Below are 15,317 nucleotides of genomic sequence, written 5' to 3'. Positions count from 1 at the left end.
ACACACACACACAGAGTACATTATGGACTACTTCAACACTAGAAACTCTGCGGTAATACCTACAACGGCTGGTACATTTTAAAACCATCAATATTAAAATAAGACAAACTATCAAATACAACTCAAAAGTTTTATTCAAGCACATCATATCAAACATCTGCACAGCCAAAACGCCATATTTAAATGAACAATTAAACATAAAAGGGTTTATTTTTTAACTTACCACATATGAAGCATTACTATAATAAAATAAACATTTCAACAGAAACTAGTGTGTAAACAGGTATATGCACATACAAAACTGTAAAAACAAAATAAGTTTTTAATGTAAAACGAAAGTAGCATATGATTTATCTTGCGTGTGTGTCACTCGCAGCACAGAATCCAGGTTGAGCTGCTGCAGCCTGCAGTTTTGCAGTTTTGTGATCGAAATGTTTCTGCTGAAGCGCTGTGGTTAGCTTCAAGATGAAATCTCTCCTACCTTGTACAAAACGAAGGAATTGGTGGCTGCCAGGTCCAGTAGAGATAACAACAGGCTTGTATATATATATAAATGGGATTTTGTAGGTTATAGTGTAGGTGTCACAAAGACGGCCAGAGTGGGTGGCGTCAGACCAGAAAAGGAATACACAGAGACGGTGGTTGTGATGATGAGCCGAGTGCAATGGCTGCACTCAGCGTTTATTAACAAATAAAAGGTTTAAACAATGGAATACAAAACAGGACACGGCACTTGACGCCAAAATAACAGACATACAAAACGGACTAACACTAAACAAACGGTGCACGGACAGACAAACAAACACGGTGAGAACAAACACTTATATTTATGATCTTTACTTCTTTTAACTCTCCTCTCTCTCTCACCCGTTCTCCTCTTCCGAACACCCAACCCCTAGTGCAAGAAACGTGCATCTATATATACTGTTGTGCTGGGATTCAATTACTAATTAATTACTCACTTGAATCCCAGCACGTGAATTCATTCTGTGCAACCCCGTGCTCACATATTACATTTAACCAGCACGTGAAGTGATTTGTGCCCTCCTCGTGCCTACATACAAATCTACACTTTTTAAATATACGTGAAACACAGACCCGTTTATATCCCGTGTACCAATCTATACACCAACATTAACATACGCACGCATACATACATACACATAACACAAATGCACACAGGGGCGGGGCGCTTTGCCACATATACCCCCCCTTGTGCGCAGCACACATGGCCTCAACGGCCACCTCCCCCCTTAAATACCCAGCAGTCCAGGCCAAAGTCTCGGGCTGGGAAGGGAGGCTTTAGTGGGCCCATGGCTGGACATGCTGTCAGCTCCCCTGCCGGTAGTGGCACGGCTGACAGCATGCTGGTCCCGTCCTGCAGCGAAAAAGCTGCGGGGGCAGGTGGTCCCCCGACCTCCCCCTTCTTCGTAGCCGGCAGCTCCCTCCTGTGGGGCTCCGGCCACAAGAACTCCTGCAGCGAAACTGCTGCTGGGGAAAGTGGTCTCCAGACCTCCTCCCCCTTCTTCGTGGCCGGCAGCTCCCCTTTCTGGGGCTCCGGCCACCGTACTCCCTGCGGAGGTACGGGCAGCTCCTGCTCCTCTGCTCTGGGCGGTGGTGGAGGCAGAGGCAGCTCCAGCTCCTCTGCTCCTGGCGGTGGTGGAGGCAGAGGCAGCTCCAGCTCCTCTGCTCCTTGCGGTGGTGGTGGCGGAGGCAGAGGCAGCTCCTGCTCCTCTGCTCCTTGCGGTGGTGGAGGCAGAGGCAGCTCCTGCTCCTCTGCTCCTGGCGGTGGTGGAGGCAGAGGCAGCTCCAGCTCCTCTGCTCCTTGCGGTGGTGGTGGCGGAGGCAGAGGCAGCTCCTGCTCCTCTGCTCCTTGCGGTGGTGGTGGCGGAGGCAGAGGCAGCTCCTGCTCCTCTGCTCCTGGAGGTGGTGGAGGCAGAGGCAGCTCCAGCTCCTCTGCTCCTGGCGGTGCTGGCTCCCTCTGCTGTGGCGGCTGGGCATGTGCGCGCCGTGCTGCCTTCAGCAGCATAGCGAGAGGCTGCTGGGGGACACCAGCATCCTGCCCTTCTCCCCCCCAAAAATTTTCAGGGGGTTGAGCCTGTAACCCCTCCCCTTCCGGCTCTTGGGGCTGAACCAGCAGGCATTTCCCCTCTGCTGGTGGCTTGGGTCCCAGAGCTGTGGAAGCCCCGACTTGCCTCCCTTTGGGCTGTGGACGCACCGACTCCTCCCTTTTGGGCTGTGGACGCACCGACTCCTCCCTTTTGGGCTGTGGACGCACCGACTCCTCCCTTTTGGGCTGTGGACGCACCGACTCCTCCCTTTTGGGCTGTGGACGCACCGACTCCTCCCTTTTGGGCTGTGGACGTTCGGGCTCCCCCCACTCAGGCGTAGGACGTTCGGGCTCCTCCCACTCAGGCGTAGGACGTTCGGGCTCCTCCCACTCAGGCGTAGGACGTTCGGGCTCCTCCCACTCAGGCGTAGGACGTTCGGGCTCCTCCCACTCAGGCGTAGGACACTCGGGCTCCTCCCGTTTGGGCTGTGGACGCTCAGGCTCCTCCCATTTGGGCTGTGGACGCTCAGGCTCCTCCCGCTCGGGCTGTGGACGCTCAGGCTCCTCCCGCTCGGGCTGTGGACGCTCAGGCTCCTCCCGCTCGGGCTGTGGAGGCAAAACCAGCAGGCATTCACCCTCTGCTGGTGGAGATGGGGACAGCAGGTACTCACCCTCTGCTGGTGGAGATGGGGACAGCAGGTACTCCTCTGCTGGTGGTCCTGCTACCTGGGCTGCTGTTCCGTTGATGGTTGCCTCCAGGTAGCTGAGGACAAACTCCACACCTTCCTCCAAGGTGTTTGGGGTGTGTTCCTCCTGATAGGCCTCCCATCTCTCACAGTCCATCATCCACAGAGCCCGGACGACCATGGGCAGAGACTGGGCCTCCAGCCCAGCATTCTCCAGGAACCAGCCCCGCAGTTTGATGGCGTCTTCTGCCATTGACTTTTTTTTCTTCTTTTTTTTTTTCCCAAAAACAATATTTGTAATCTTTTTTTTTTTTTTTTTTTTTTTTTTTTTTAATCCAGACCCCTCCTGGTCTGACGCTTGGAGGCGCGGCTATCCCACGATGACACCACGTGTCACAAAGACTGCCAGAGTGGGTGGCGTCAGACCAGACAGGAATTCAAAACACAGAGAGATGTGGTTTGGTATAAGCTGGGCGCGTGGTCGCGCTCAGCATTTAATAAACAGAAAATAAAAGGTTTGAACAGACAAAAACACGGGACACGGCACTTGACGCCAAAATAACAGACATACAAAACGGACTAACACTAAACAAACGGTGCACGGACAGACAAACAAACACGGTGAGAACAAACACTTATATTTATGATCTTTACTTCTTTTAACTCTCCTCTCTCTCTCACCCGTTCTCCTCTTCCGAACACCCAACCCCTAGTGCAAGAAACGTGCATCTATATATACTGTTGTGCTGGGATTCAATTACTAATTAATTACTCACTTGAATCCCAGCACGTGAATTCATTCTGTGCAACCCCGTGCTCACATATTACATTTAACCAGCACGTGAAGTGATTTGTGCCCTCCTCGTGCCTACATACAAATCTACACTTTTTAAATATACGTGAAACACAGACCCGTTTATATCCCGTGTACCAATCTATACACCAACATTAACATACGCACGCATACATACATACACATAACACAAATGCACACAGGGGCGGGGCGCTTTGCCACAGTAGGTTATATTCAAAATAAAAACATGTATTGCTGTTCTAGTGTTAATGAAATGTAACTTTTAGATGTTCCACACACACACAAATATACATTCTAATTAGTAAAACTTGTAGAAATTATATTTTATATAATTGTGTGTATGTGCGTGCCATGTGTGTGTGTGTGTGTGTGTGTGTGTGTTGGAAAGGTAACCAGACAACAAGTCCCTAATTTGTGGCATAATTCAGAATGTGCACGGCAACACGTGAATTCATGTATCTTGTTAAATGTTTTTATCTTCATGGCAACGCATGCAAGCTTTCCTCACAATATTAAAAGTTATTATTTCCCTAAATAGTATGCAGACAGGGACACTTAAATATCCCCTCCCCTAAATCACTATGACTGCAGTAATTTGCATTGTCATGGCCCGATTTGTCAGCCTACATCATAACTACATGGAAATGCAATTCCTGAGAAGTAAGGCTAAAACATTGTGAGGAAAACTGCCATGACTTGTCCATGTAAACACCGTCACTGTTACTGCTACAATATATTTAATTAGTACACAGATATGGCAGCGTACTGCAATATGGTTACTATGATATAAATAATATATTGACAAGAAACTTAAAAAAAAAAAAAAACTACCTCGTTAATTTGAAATTTTTAGCTTGGGTTTCCAAAGCAAGCACATCTTTTGAGCAACTACTGTCATGACAACATGATACTGAGTACAGCTCCATGCGTGACACGCGATTCCACTAAAATATTCAATACAATTATTATTATTATTATTATTATTATTTATTTCTTAGCAGACGCCCTTATCCAGGGCGACTTACAATCGCAAGCAAATACAAATACAATTGTACAGTCCTGTTCTAGTGGGTTGGAAAACATGTCTCCTGTTATTATTTCCTATCTAGACAGACGTATGATTGGTTTCGATTCATTCTACAATAAACCAACATTATTCGCTTTATCTTATTGATTTATATTTTCCTCTTACAGTAGGCCCTTGTTGGTGCAGGTATTGCACCTAATAGTCATAATACCTTTGGTTATTTATATTTGAAATGTATAAGTCGTAAGTGAGTTCTACTTTAAAACAGTTTGGTAATACTGTATGACAATTATTCAGTAAAATAGTACCTATCATTTTAATTCCATGTTATTATTTGTGTTCTTTTTAAAACAGGATTACCTTCTGCCATATTCCATTCCAAAGTAAATGGCTGTATGTGGGTACAGAGAGAGGAAATACACATGTAGTAAATATCGAGTCCTTCATCCTCTCAGGATACATCATCATGTGGAACAAGGCGATAGAACTGTAAGTACTCTTTGTTTTTTAGTTTTGTATTTAAATATCTATCTATCTATCTATCTGTCTATCTATCTATCTATCTATCTATCTATCTATCTATCTATCTATCTGTCTGTCTATCTATCTATCTATCTAGATACTTTTTTGAAAACATTTATTTAACAATTAAATAAATAGAATACACAAAATCAGGATTTAAAAAATAGATATTGTCATGAAATCATAATTCAGATCCACATAAAGTGAACAAAACATTACATAAAATACTGTCGACACTGCAGTACATAAAAGTCACATTACAGGTACTCCTCCAGTTCACCATCCTTAACAGCACAGAATACACTGTTTACACACCAGGTTTGTTCAAACATTTCTGTATTACGCATTGCTTTATAGAAATTAAAATCCATTCTAACCCGTGTTAACACAAGCATTCTAAAAATGACGAAAGGATCAGAATTTAAAACATCATTCATTTTGTTTTTTCTGCTCTTTAAAATTGCTAGTTTGGCCTGTCCAACAATAAAATTCACCAGCTGGATTGAGTACTTTCTCTTTTTGCAATACTTAAAACCAAAAATAAAAAAACACCTCAGAGAACACAAAACCCAGTCCAACAAACAATTCCCCTTCGCCCCTTCGTCTGCTCCAGGAAATCTTTAATGCACTGAACACTATACCCTCCCCGGGGTTTATACACGTCCAGCAACTGGGGCGCTTGAGAGGAATCAGTAAGACTGCTTTCATCATCACTGTGTACAGCGGAATTGCATCACTGCGTGCTGCACGTCTCCGCAGAGCTCTCAGGCTCCATATTGACACTGCTGCCGTCAGAAGAAACGCTGCCTTTTTTAGTGACAGCACTGTCCTCTGTTATATTAGCCCTTTTTTTTACCCGGCAATCTAAAAAACTCACTGTCCTCTGCAAACTTTACCCATTCTACCTGTATCTGCACATCTCCCCATACACTAGCCACCATCTCTGTTTCCATTTGCTCCCTCTCTCCCTCAGTTCCGTGACTGTCTGCGCTTACATTGTCAGTAGTTTTATTGTTTATACCAATCTTTGCTTCCCCCCACGCCCGCACCACTCTCAGAATTAATTTGTTTTGCTTTTGCTGTATCTTCACTATTTTGGTTTAGCTTTCCGCCCCCCAACACAGCGTCACTGCCTGCCTCCTGGAGCTCAGCTGCCCCACCGTCACTACCCTGCTCTCCCTCCCTGCTGCCCGCATGTACTGACCCGCCAGCAAGCCCATCACCGACCGATCCTGGCTTCTGCTTATCAGCAGTCTCGTCTCCCTTACTCCCATCCTGCTAACTACTTGCTTTCTAGGGACAGTTTTTCACAATGTGACCTTCAGTCCCACATCTGAAACACTTCATTGAGTCAGAGGCTGCATAAATGACATAATCACTGCCATCCACCTTAAACTTAAGCGTAATGTTAAGATCTTCATCAATGTTTTTAAAAATCATAAACAACTGCCTTCTGAATTAAATGACATGTTTCAGATGTGGCGACTTGCAGCCTAAAGGGATTCTCTTCAGCCCGGACATGAGCTGCCCATATCTAGCCAGCTCCCTCTCTATCACCTCATTTTTCAGGAAAGGGGGAACATTAGAGAGGGTGATTTTCCTAGCGGGGACAGCTAAAGGAATTACTGGGAGGAAAGTGTTATTCACAACAATCCCCTTTTCTACAACCATAAATACTAGCTCAACTGTACCTAAAAAAAACTACAATCGACCCGCTCATGCGAGAAGCTGATTTTACGTTGTCACAGCCGACTACCTCCCACACACCACCACTCCACACAGCACTCACTCCACCAGGCAAAACAAGTCGATAGATAGATAGATAGATAGATAGATAGATAGATAGATAGATAGATAGATAGATAGATACTTTTTTACTTTTTAAAAAAACATTTATTGCGTAGAAAAAACAGTCAAAAACAAACTGTGAACATTTACATTACATTATTTTGTGAGAAAATACATAAAACAAACAGTCATTTAAATATTTATACAGAGTTCTTCTGAATCATCCTGTACCTCACAGAGCGCTCCATTCGCACACCACAACATTTCAAAACTGAGCAAGTCATGCATCATCTTATAAAACTTGAATTCAAAAGTTATGCGAGTAACCACCAATATCCTACACAATTTTACCAGGTCCTGATGAACATTTTTGATTTGGCTTTTTCTACTTTTTAGGATGGCTAATTTTGCCTGCCCTAAAATGACATTTGCCAGTTGAATCAAATGCTTTCGGTTTCTTGTAAGTTTGACACCAAAAATAAAAACAGTCTTTGTAAAAGTTAAGTTCAAATTTGAAAAAATGGTGTTTAAAAAGTTGAACAAAGGGTCCAGTCTTTTACAGTCCATGTAGCAGTGGAAGACTTTTACAGTCTCTCTCTCCTTGCAGAAGGGGCAATGGTCAGTCACCTCGGGATTTATAATGCTTACGAATGCATTAACAGCCAAGATTGTATGCAGGAGTCGCCATAGCAAATCCCCTGATCTTTTATTAAGAGGGGGTTTATATAAAGTCCTCCAGGCTGGCTTATCCTCCTCTCCTGCTCCCAGCCGTTCCCTCCAATGGGTATCTGGAAGTACTTCAGGTAGTTTCTGCTGTTTAACTTTTACACAAATTTCACAGACTTTTTTCCCCTCTAATAAATTAAACTGAAGTTTACACTAATCCTTCACTTTTAAAATCTTGCCATTCTCTTCACCAAAATGACTTATCACATGGGAGATTAGCAAAGAAGGAAATGGAGTTTGCTGAGGCATTAGACATTCATCAAAAACACTCCCCAGTGCCTCTCGCCACTCCAGAGACAGAGCTTCACGCAGCTGTGCCAAATACAGACCTGCCACACGCACAGACCGCATGGCCAGAGCACCGGCTACACACTCAGGGCTTTTCCAGACACACTGCTCTGTGTCTATCAGATCACAAATCTTTACTATTTTAGCCCTTATGAGAGAATCATTAAAAGATTCTGAACTATTAAAAGAAGGATTAAGGTGTGGATTAAACACCAACGGCTGCTCCAGAACCCAAAAAGGATCCAGTGGGTCAACATATTCAGCCTTTAGTAACGTCCAAGCCCTCAGCACACTCCTATAAAAGAGGGGAAGACATGAAAACTGCATTTTGTCAAAATCTAAAAACAACAAATTAAAATCAAAACCAAACCCTTCAACCTGATGAAGAAAAGAAAATGCCAGTTCCCTCCATGGCAGCTTTACTGGAGAGAAAAACAAATTCCTCAGAGCCTGAATCCTAAAGGCAGCCAGCCTACACTCAATATCCATAAGACCTTGTCCACCCTCTTCAAGTGGTAGATACAACACACACTGCTTTAACCAATAACACCCATTCCAAAAAAACTCTAAGAGCAGAGACTGAATCTGTTTAATCAAGAATTGCGGGGGTTCCACACAGATCAATTTATGCCAGAGACTGGTGGCAACCAAATTATTTAAAACCAAAACTCTTCCTCTGAAAGACATTTGTGGAAGAAGCCACCGCCACCTCTGTAAGCGACCTTTTGCTTTTTCTAGAACCCCATCCCAGTTTAACTGTTCTACTTTCTCACTGCCTAAAAAGACCCCCAGGTATTTAAACCCATTCTGGCTCCTTTCTAGTCCGTCTGGTAAAACCAGGGATCTACACCCTTGTCCCTCCCCAATGAGCACGTCACTACTTTTACTCCAGTTAACACGCGCTGATGAGACTTTTTCAAATACTTTTTGCTTCTCAGTTAAGGCCTTTACATCTTCTTGATTGCAAACGAACACAACTATATCATCCGCATAGGCTGAGAGCTTTATTGACTGGGCATTACAACCTGGAATAGACAAACCTGTTAAAACATTTCTTAGTTTACATAGTAGTGGTTCAATAGATAAAGCATATAACATTCCAGACAAAGGGCAACCCTGCCTGATTCCTCTCTGTAGAGCAAAAGGTGCACTCAAGACCCCATTTATTTTCAATAAACTGAACACGTTACAATAGAGCGCTTTTATTTTACTAATAAAATCAGAACCAAGACCAAATGCGTCGAGGACTTCCCATAAATAACGGTGGTCTACTCGATCAAAGGCCTTTTCCTGATCTAAAGAAACAAGACCAGTACTAAAGCCAAACCATTTAGAGGCCGCAAAAATATCTCTAACTAAAAAAATGTTATTAAAAATGGATCTATTTGGGATGCAGTAAGTTTGATCAGGGTGTACAACATTATCAATCACTGTGCTCAGTCTATTGGACAAAGCTCTGGAAAGGACCTTATATTCAGAGCACAACAACGACACAGGTCTCCAATTTTTAACGTTTTTGAGATCACCTTTCTTAGGGAGGAGCGTAATGACAGCTCTTCTGCAGCTCAGAGGTAACTCCCCTTTCTCAAAGCTCTCCTCTAACACTGTGAAAAGGTCATGTTGAAACAGGACCCAGAAACTTTTAAAAAACTCCATTGGTAACCCATCAATTCCAGGAGCTTTACCTTGTTTTAACCCCTGTAGGGCCTCAGTAAGCTCTTCCATCGATAGAGCTTTTCCCAGCTCCTTTTTTGCCTCTTCAGGCAAACATGTCAAGTCCTGCAGGAAACTCTGCACCTCTTCAGGCTCAGCCTCAACCTCTGCTGCGAACAGACCAGAGTAGAACTCCACCGCATACCTACGGATCTCCTCCGGCTCCCTCAGCTCTACACCATCTGGTCTTGTCAAACAGTGAATGGTCTTTCTCTGGCCACTTTTTTTCTCCAACCCCCCAAAAAACTGTGTGGGTGCATCCATTTTGGTCAATCCTTGCATTATGGACTTCACCAGAGCTCCCTGTACTTTTGCATCCAAAAGATCTGCTATTAACTGTTTCTTAAGCCTTAATTTTTCAATTAAACTATCGTTTGGATTGGAGTCCAGTTTCTTGAAGCTCTAAGACCTCCCGCTCCAGTTCTTGCAGAGACTCTTTAGCCCTCTTTGTAACATTTTCAGTATATTGTTGACAAAAAGTTTTTATTTGGGCCTTTCCTACATCCCACCATTGTCTAAGGTTGGAAAATAAATCTTTACCAGCTCTCCATTTTTTCCAAAAAAAACTAAAACATTTCCTGAAATTTAAATCATTCAACAAACTTACATTAAATTTCCAATAAGAGCGACTGTGCTTAAAGGAGGGCAATAAAACAGAAAGAGAGACTATGTTATGATCTGAGAAAATAGTAGTTCCTGCTCCGTCAAATTAGACCCTGACGCCTTCTTTACTAAGAAAGCCGCAGAATTTAGAAACATTTTTATATCAGGAAAAAAATCCTCTACATCAATTTTTCTTCTTCCTTTTGTGACTTCTAAAACCTCTTTTATATTTTGTTCACTATACCCACTTTTTATGATAGCAGACTCTAAAGTCTGAGATGAGTCAGTGAGATCTGACTCATCTTCGCTCTCTGATTCTGAGCTGCTCTCCCTCACAGTACTGGCAATAGCTATGCTCCAGCACTTTGCCCCATCAGCTCCTTCACTCTTACAGGCTTTCTTTGCTACTCCTACAGTTGCAGCAACTCCTTTCTTTTGCACTCGTTTTTTTTCTTTTTTGGGGGGATTTTAAAACCATCATTTTCATTTACAGGCTCACTCATCTCTACTTCTCCCACTACCCTAGTATCAGAAACTTGCACCAACGCAGTCTCTTACCTCAAATTCTCGTCTTTATTAGAGGTACACTGAGAAGGACTCTCATCCTCTGTTTTACCAGCCTCGGTCTCCTTTACTTTACTCGTGCCAGCAAAAACGTCTTTTATACTTTCTACTTCAAGCTGCACAGCCTTAGTACTCTTTTGGTTCTCCCCTGCAGCAGCACCATCACTCGACCCGCTGCTTTCCTCTCTTTAAGTTCAGCCCTCGCATTCTCCCTATCAGCATTCTGATGTTCCCCTCCACCAACAACACTACTCGGCTCCTTACTTTTGGTTTCGGGCACCACAGAAGTAACATTATTTTGGTTCACTCCTGCACCAACAGCCTCACTTGGCTCCGCCTCCCCTCTGTCATTAATCTCAACATTCTTCTTTTCTGTTTTGCCGCCAGCACTACTCGGCACTGTAGCTTCCCGAGTCACGGACACATCTCTCTCTGCTCTTTCACCATCTCCCCCCTGCTCTTTAGTTTTAGGACAGTTTTTAACTAAATGCCCATCAACACCACAATTAAAACATTTCATGGTATCTGATGTCGCGAAAATAACATAATTTCTGCCTTCTATTTTGAACTTGAGTACAATATTAAGTTCCTCGTTTGTTTTATTTAAAAGCATAAACAACTGCCTCCTAAAGGAGACTACGTGTTTTAGCAATGGAGATTTGCATCCCAGCGGAATTCTTTTTGGGGCTGACACAATCTGCCCATGTTGTGACAACTCATTCATAATTAACTCATTCTTCAGAAAAGGTGAAACATTTGATAAAATGATTTTCTTTGCCGGTACCTCTAGTGGCGAAACGGCAACAAACAAATAATTTATAACAATCCCGCTCTCAACAATTTTATGTACTAGATCAGTTTGACTCAAAAAAGCCACAACTGAACCATGCATTCTCGAAGCAGACTTTATGTTTTCACATCCAACCACTTTACCAATCGCTAAAACACACTTCTCTAAAGAAACAAAACCTTCCATAATTACTTTGACTCCATGTTTCCGAGTCAATCTTTCAAAGGGAAAAAATCCCCCTGAGGCAGCCATGCTGGCTAAAAAACAATTTCAAACTTATTATTTGCTTTACTCTAACACATAATTATACAGACAGACAGACAGACAAACAAACAAACACATGAAAGAGAAACACCTACCGACACACTCTACCTCGCTCACTTCACTCCCACCATGCACCACACTAGACAGAACAGGTAGATAGATAGATAGATAGATAGATAGATAGATAGATAGATAGATAGATAGTGTAAAGTGTATTGTGCTGCATCCAGTACTTAATGAGGTCTTTTGAAGTCATTGGGGTCAAGCAGGTTTCTAAAATTAGGTCGGCATGATGTCATATGTACTGTGTGGTATAGATGAAAAAAATGGGGTGTATAGTAAAGACACATTGCAAGACAAGCATTTGCCATTGTGCCATAGTGTCGACAAGTTGTAACTTTGATTCAAATTTTCAGTTACTGCATTTAAATCACAGGGCTGTCTTGGGCAAGATTTAGTTCTCTGAGTGCCAGTTTACAAGATTTAGCAGCACTGCACTTTTTAGTATTCAAAGAAAGTGTCTTGGTAAATGCAAAAGGGGCGTTTTAATCTAGATGTTCATTGTACTTGTAATGAATATCTGATGGGTGTGAGGTGATTAGTGTGTATTTTACTTGATTTATATTCTTGAAATGTTCTGCCCAGCTCAATGAGTTATATCCTGCTGAAATAAACTTCAGATATGATGAATTACCTGTCACATACATGTGTGGCTGTTTACAGTTTAGCATACAGCTGCACACCCCTCATATTGCTCATGTTAATTTCAACATACCTGTACATCTGTAAATACAATATGCAAGCCACTGCAAATACAGAATACAAACATGCTTTATAGCTACTATGTAGCATGCAAATGATATTAAGAAAATAAATGGTATTGCAAACGTATGGTCTGTGCACAGATGGTTCCTGGAAAATTAAGCTTGTATTTACCCATTCATACAGTACATAATAAAATCTATACTACGCCAAACTAAGTAATATGTGCTAACAGCATTTTCATTGCTATTTTAACAGGCAGTGTTGTGTGATGCACTGCTGTTATGGATTCTAAGTCTACAGGTGAAACAAGGTTAAAAACTCTACAATAGCATGAGCCTCTTTAGTACAGTGGTTAAGATGCTTACATGGGGAATGTGTGGTTGCCAGTTTCTCTATGCCTCCACACTCTAAATGTATCCATTTAAATGTTTGTTGAGTATTAGGTTTAATGGCAATATCTAAAGTACTAGTTTGGCTTTGGGACCGCCTGCTGTACTGTATTCCCACCAGGACAAATATACTGTATAAAGTGAATAATTAGATTTTGTGTTGTTGCTTTGGTGCCATAGAGTGGATAGATAGGATTCCACAGAAATTGTTATTTTTTCCCACTTTCAAATGTGCTTGAATGAATTCTAAGATAGTACAAATTTAGACAGTATTAGAAACAGTACAAAAGTCAGTCAGTACATTTTTGTTCAGTTATTGTGCATATTGATTTGCACCTTTGAGACGTTACAATACCCTGCAGCTATCATCTTCCCATATCTGAAAACAGTCGCTAACATACCTAGGTGTCTTTTGTGATGTTTGCAGATGCTGTTCTTGATTTGTCATGTGCAGAACAATCTGTATTATACAGTAGATACTCCGAGTAGTCGGGCACCCTCAGTCTCGTCCCTTTCTAACTCCTTTGTTTTTTCCCATTTTACTTTTAATGACAAGGAAATAAAGAGAGAGGCTGACAAAAATGTTTATTATTGAACAAAATTGCCCATTTAGGAAGTATGGCACGATGCAGTAAACCTGACAATACAATACCATTTTTTGTTTATTAACCAAATTGTGACCGAGTTGTTGAGTGGCGAGTGGATGGTGACGTCATGGACCAGGAAGTAAACAAAGGCAAAGGCAGCAAAGGTAGGTACGGGGAACGAGACGCGTTTGCGCTCGGCTTTTAATAATAAAACAAAATCAAATAATAAAACAAAACACTTACACAAAACAAAAGGGCTCGATGGCCAAAGTAAACCAACAAACAAATACTGTGTGGTACAGCGGTAGCCGTTGCTTCGGGTGTATTCTCTCGCTCTATAGTACTCCCCTCTCTGGTTCAAACTAGGAAAATGCCCCGATCAGCCTGGAGCGGGTTCTTTAGTTTTAAGCTGTGGCTGGAGCCTTAATTAATTATCAATAAAACAATCACCTTGCTGAGGCTCCAGCCACATTCTCACTGGTTTTTAAATAAAAAAACAAACAATAAAACCACAGCTTTCCCTCAATAATAATGCGCTGTCTATGCTGAATCAGTTGCCTTCACATGTTCTGGAAATTCAGGTCCACTTGTTCCACTTCCATTTGTGCTTGAAATCCTTATTGTTGAATTTACTCTGGAATGTGACACAGAATAAAATGCCCTATCCTTTAGCATGCATCTAGTTTAAGAATATTCCTATTTCATAAGAGATGACCCTGACAGCATGTTTGAGTGGAGGGGAGACATCACAACCATCATCTGTGTGCAGCAGAAGAGAATTACCGTCCAATGTGGTAAAAAGAAAAACAAAGAGCAGACAAAGGATCCTAAGGCCCATTGTGGCAGTGTCACTCAGAGTACTGCTGTAATTTAGTATGGGAGCTGCACTGCACACCTTTAAAGGGAGAGTACATAGCTTTGGGTTTCAGCTCTGCACTTTTCCTTTTATCTCTGTCTTTTTCTCTCGAGGAAATGTCTTTCATTGCCAAACAGAGACAGGCAAAGTGAAGCCCTGATGCTTGACTTGATCCAGAGTCTTTTGGAGAGACTTCACAGAAGGCATGATCAACACACTCTTTAGTATGATATAGATCTTAAGGAATAAATCACTGGAAACATGCTTAATCCAGTTGTCCGGTTGCTGTTAGCTTTCCAAATAGCTAGTAGTCAGTTGTTTTATCCGCTAGACGCTGTTCCTTTCTAATAACCAACCGATAAATAGTTTTAATAAACTGAACAAACAAATTCAGTCATCACCACACATACTTTAATGTTTTTACTTTAATTTAATTTAGGTTCTGGAGATGATTCTTATAATATTTTATTCAATTTTCTTAGCAACATTATAAACATATTAAATTAAATTACTAGGGGCCCTGTTTTAAAGCAAGGGTACATTTTCTGAGATGAATAACAGTATACATCTTGTAATAAACTATTTAATTACAGAAATAGGTGTTGCTTTGAGTAGGCCCATGCTAATTTTATAGTCTTACAGTATGTTTTATTCCTCTCTGAAATTCTTTTTCTTTCTTTTCCTTTTTTCATCCACTCATACCACTCATACCAGTGATATAATTGTGAAGTTTAAGTGGCCTTGGAGTCGCTCTCACTCTTCTCTCTAAGTAGAACTGATACACCAGAGTGTATTAACCTGTCCCTCTGCAATTCGCTGCCATCCACAGGGATGCCTTTAACTTTAGGTTTTAAGAAACACCAGGATGTGATGTGTCTGAAACAC

General features: G+C 42.1%; 1 protein-coding gene across 13 annotated transcripts in view; it reads left to right on the top strand.

Annotated features, from left to right (window-relative positions):
- Positions 1-15,317, top strand: part of LOC117405672 (syntaxin-binding protein 5-like) — a 188,312-nt gene that overhangs the window by 100,854 nt on the left and 72,141 nt on the right. For all 13 annotated transcript variants that reach the window (XM_034008909.3, XM_034008907.3, XM_034008903.3 and 10 more), the window contains exon 5: positions 4,932-5,066. In XM_034008909.3, coding sequence (XP_033864800.1) covers positions 4,932-5,066 — 135 coding nt within the window. The remainder of the gene's footprint in view (positions 1-4,931; positions 5,067-15,317) is intronic.

This window comes from Acipenser ruthenus, chromosome 9 (assembly GCF_902713425.1).
Source record: "Acipenser ruthenus chromosome 9, fAciRut3.2 maternal haplotype, whole genome shotgun sequence".
In the NCBI taxonomy this organism is placed as follows: Eukaryota; Metazoa; Chordata; class Actinopteri; order Acipenseriformes; family Acipenseridae; genus Acipenser; species Acipenser ruthenus.
The sequence above is the reverse complement of the archived record's forward strand: the minus strand, read 5'-3'. Positions and strand labels throughout refer to the sequence as shown.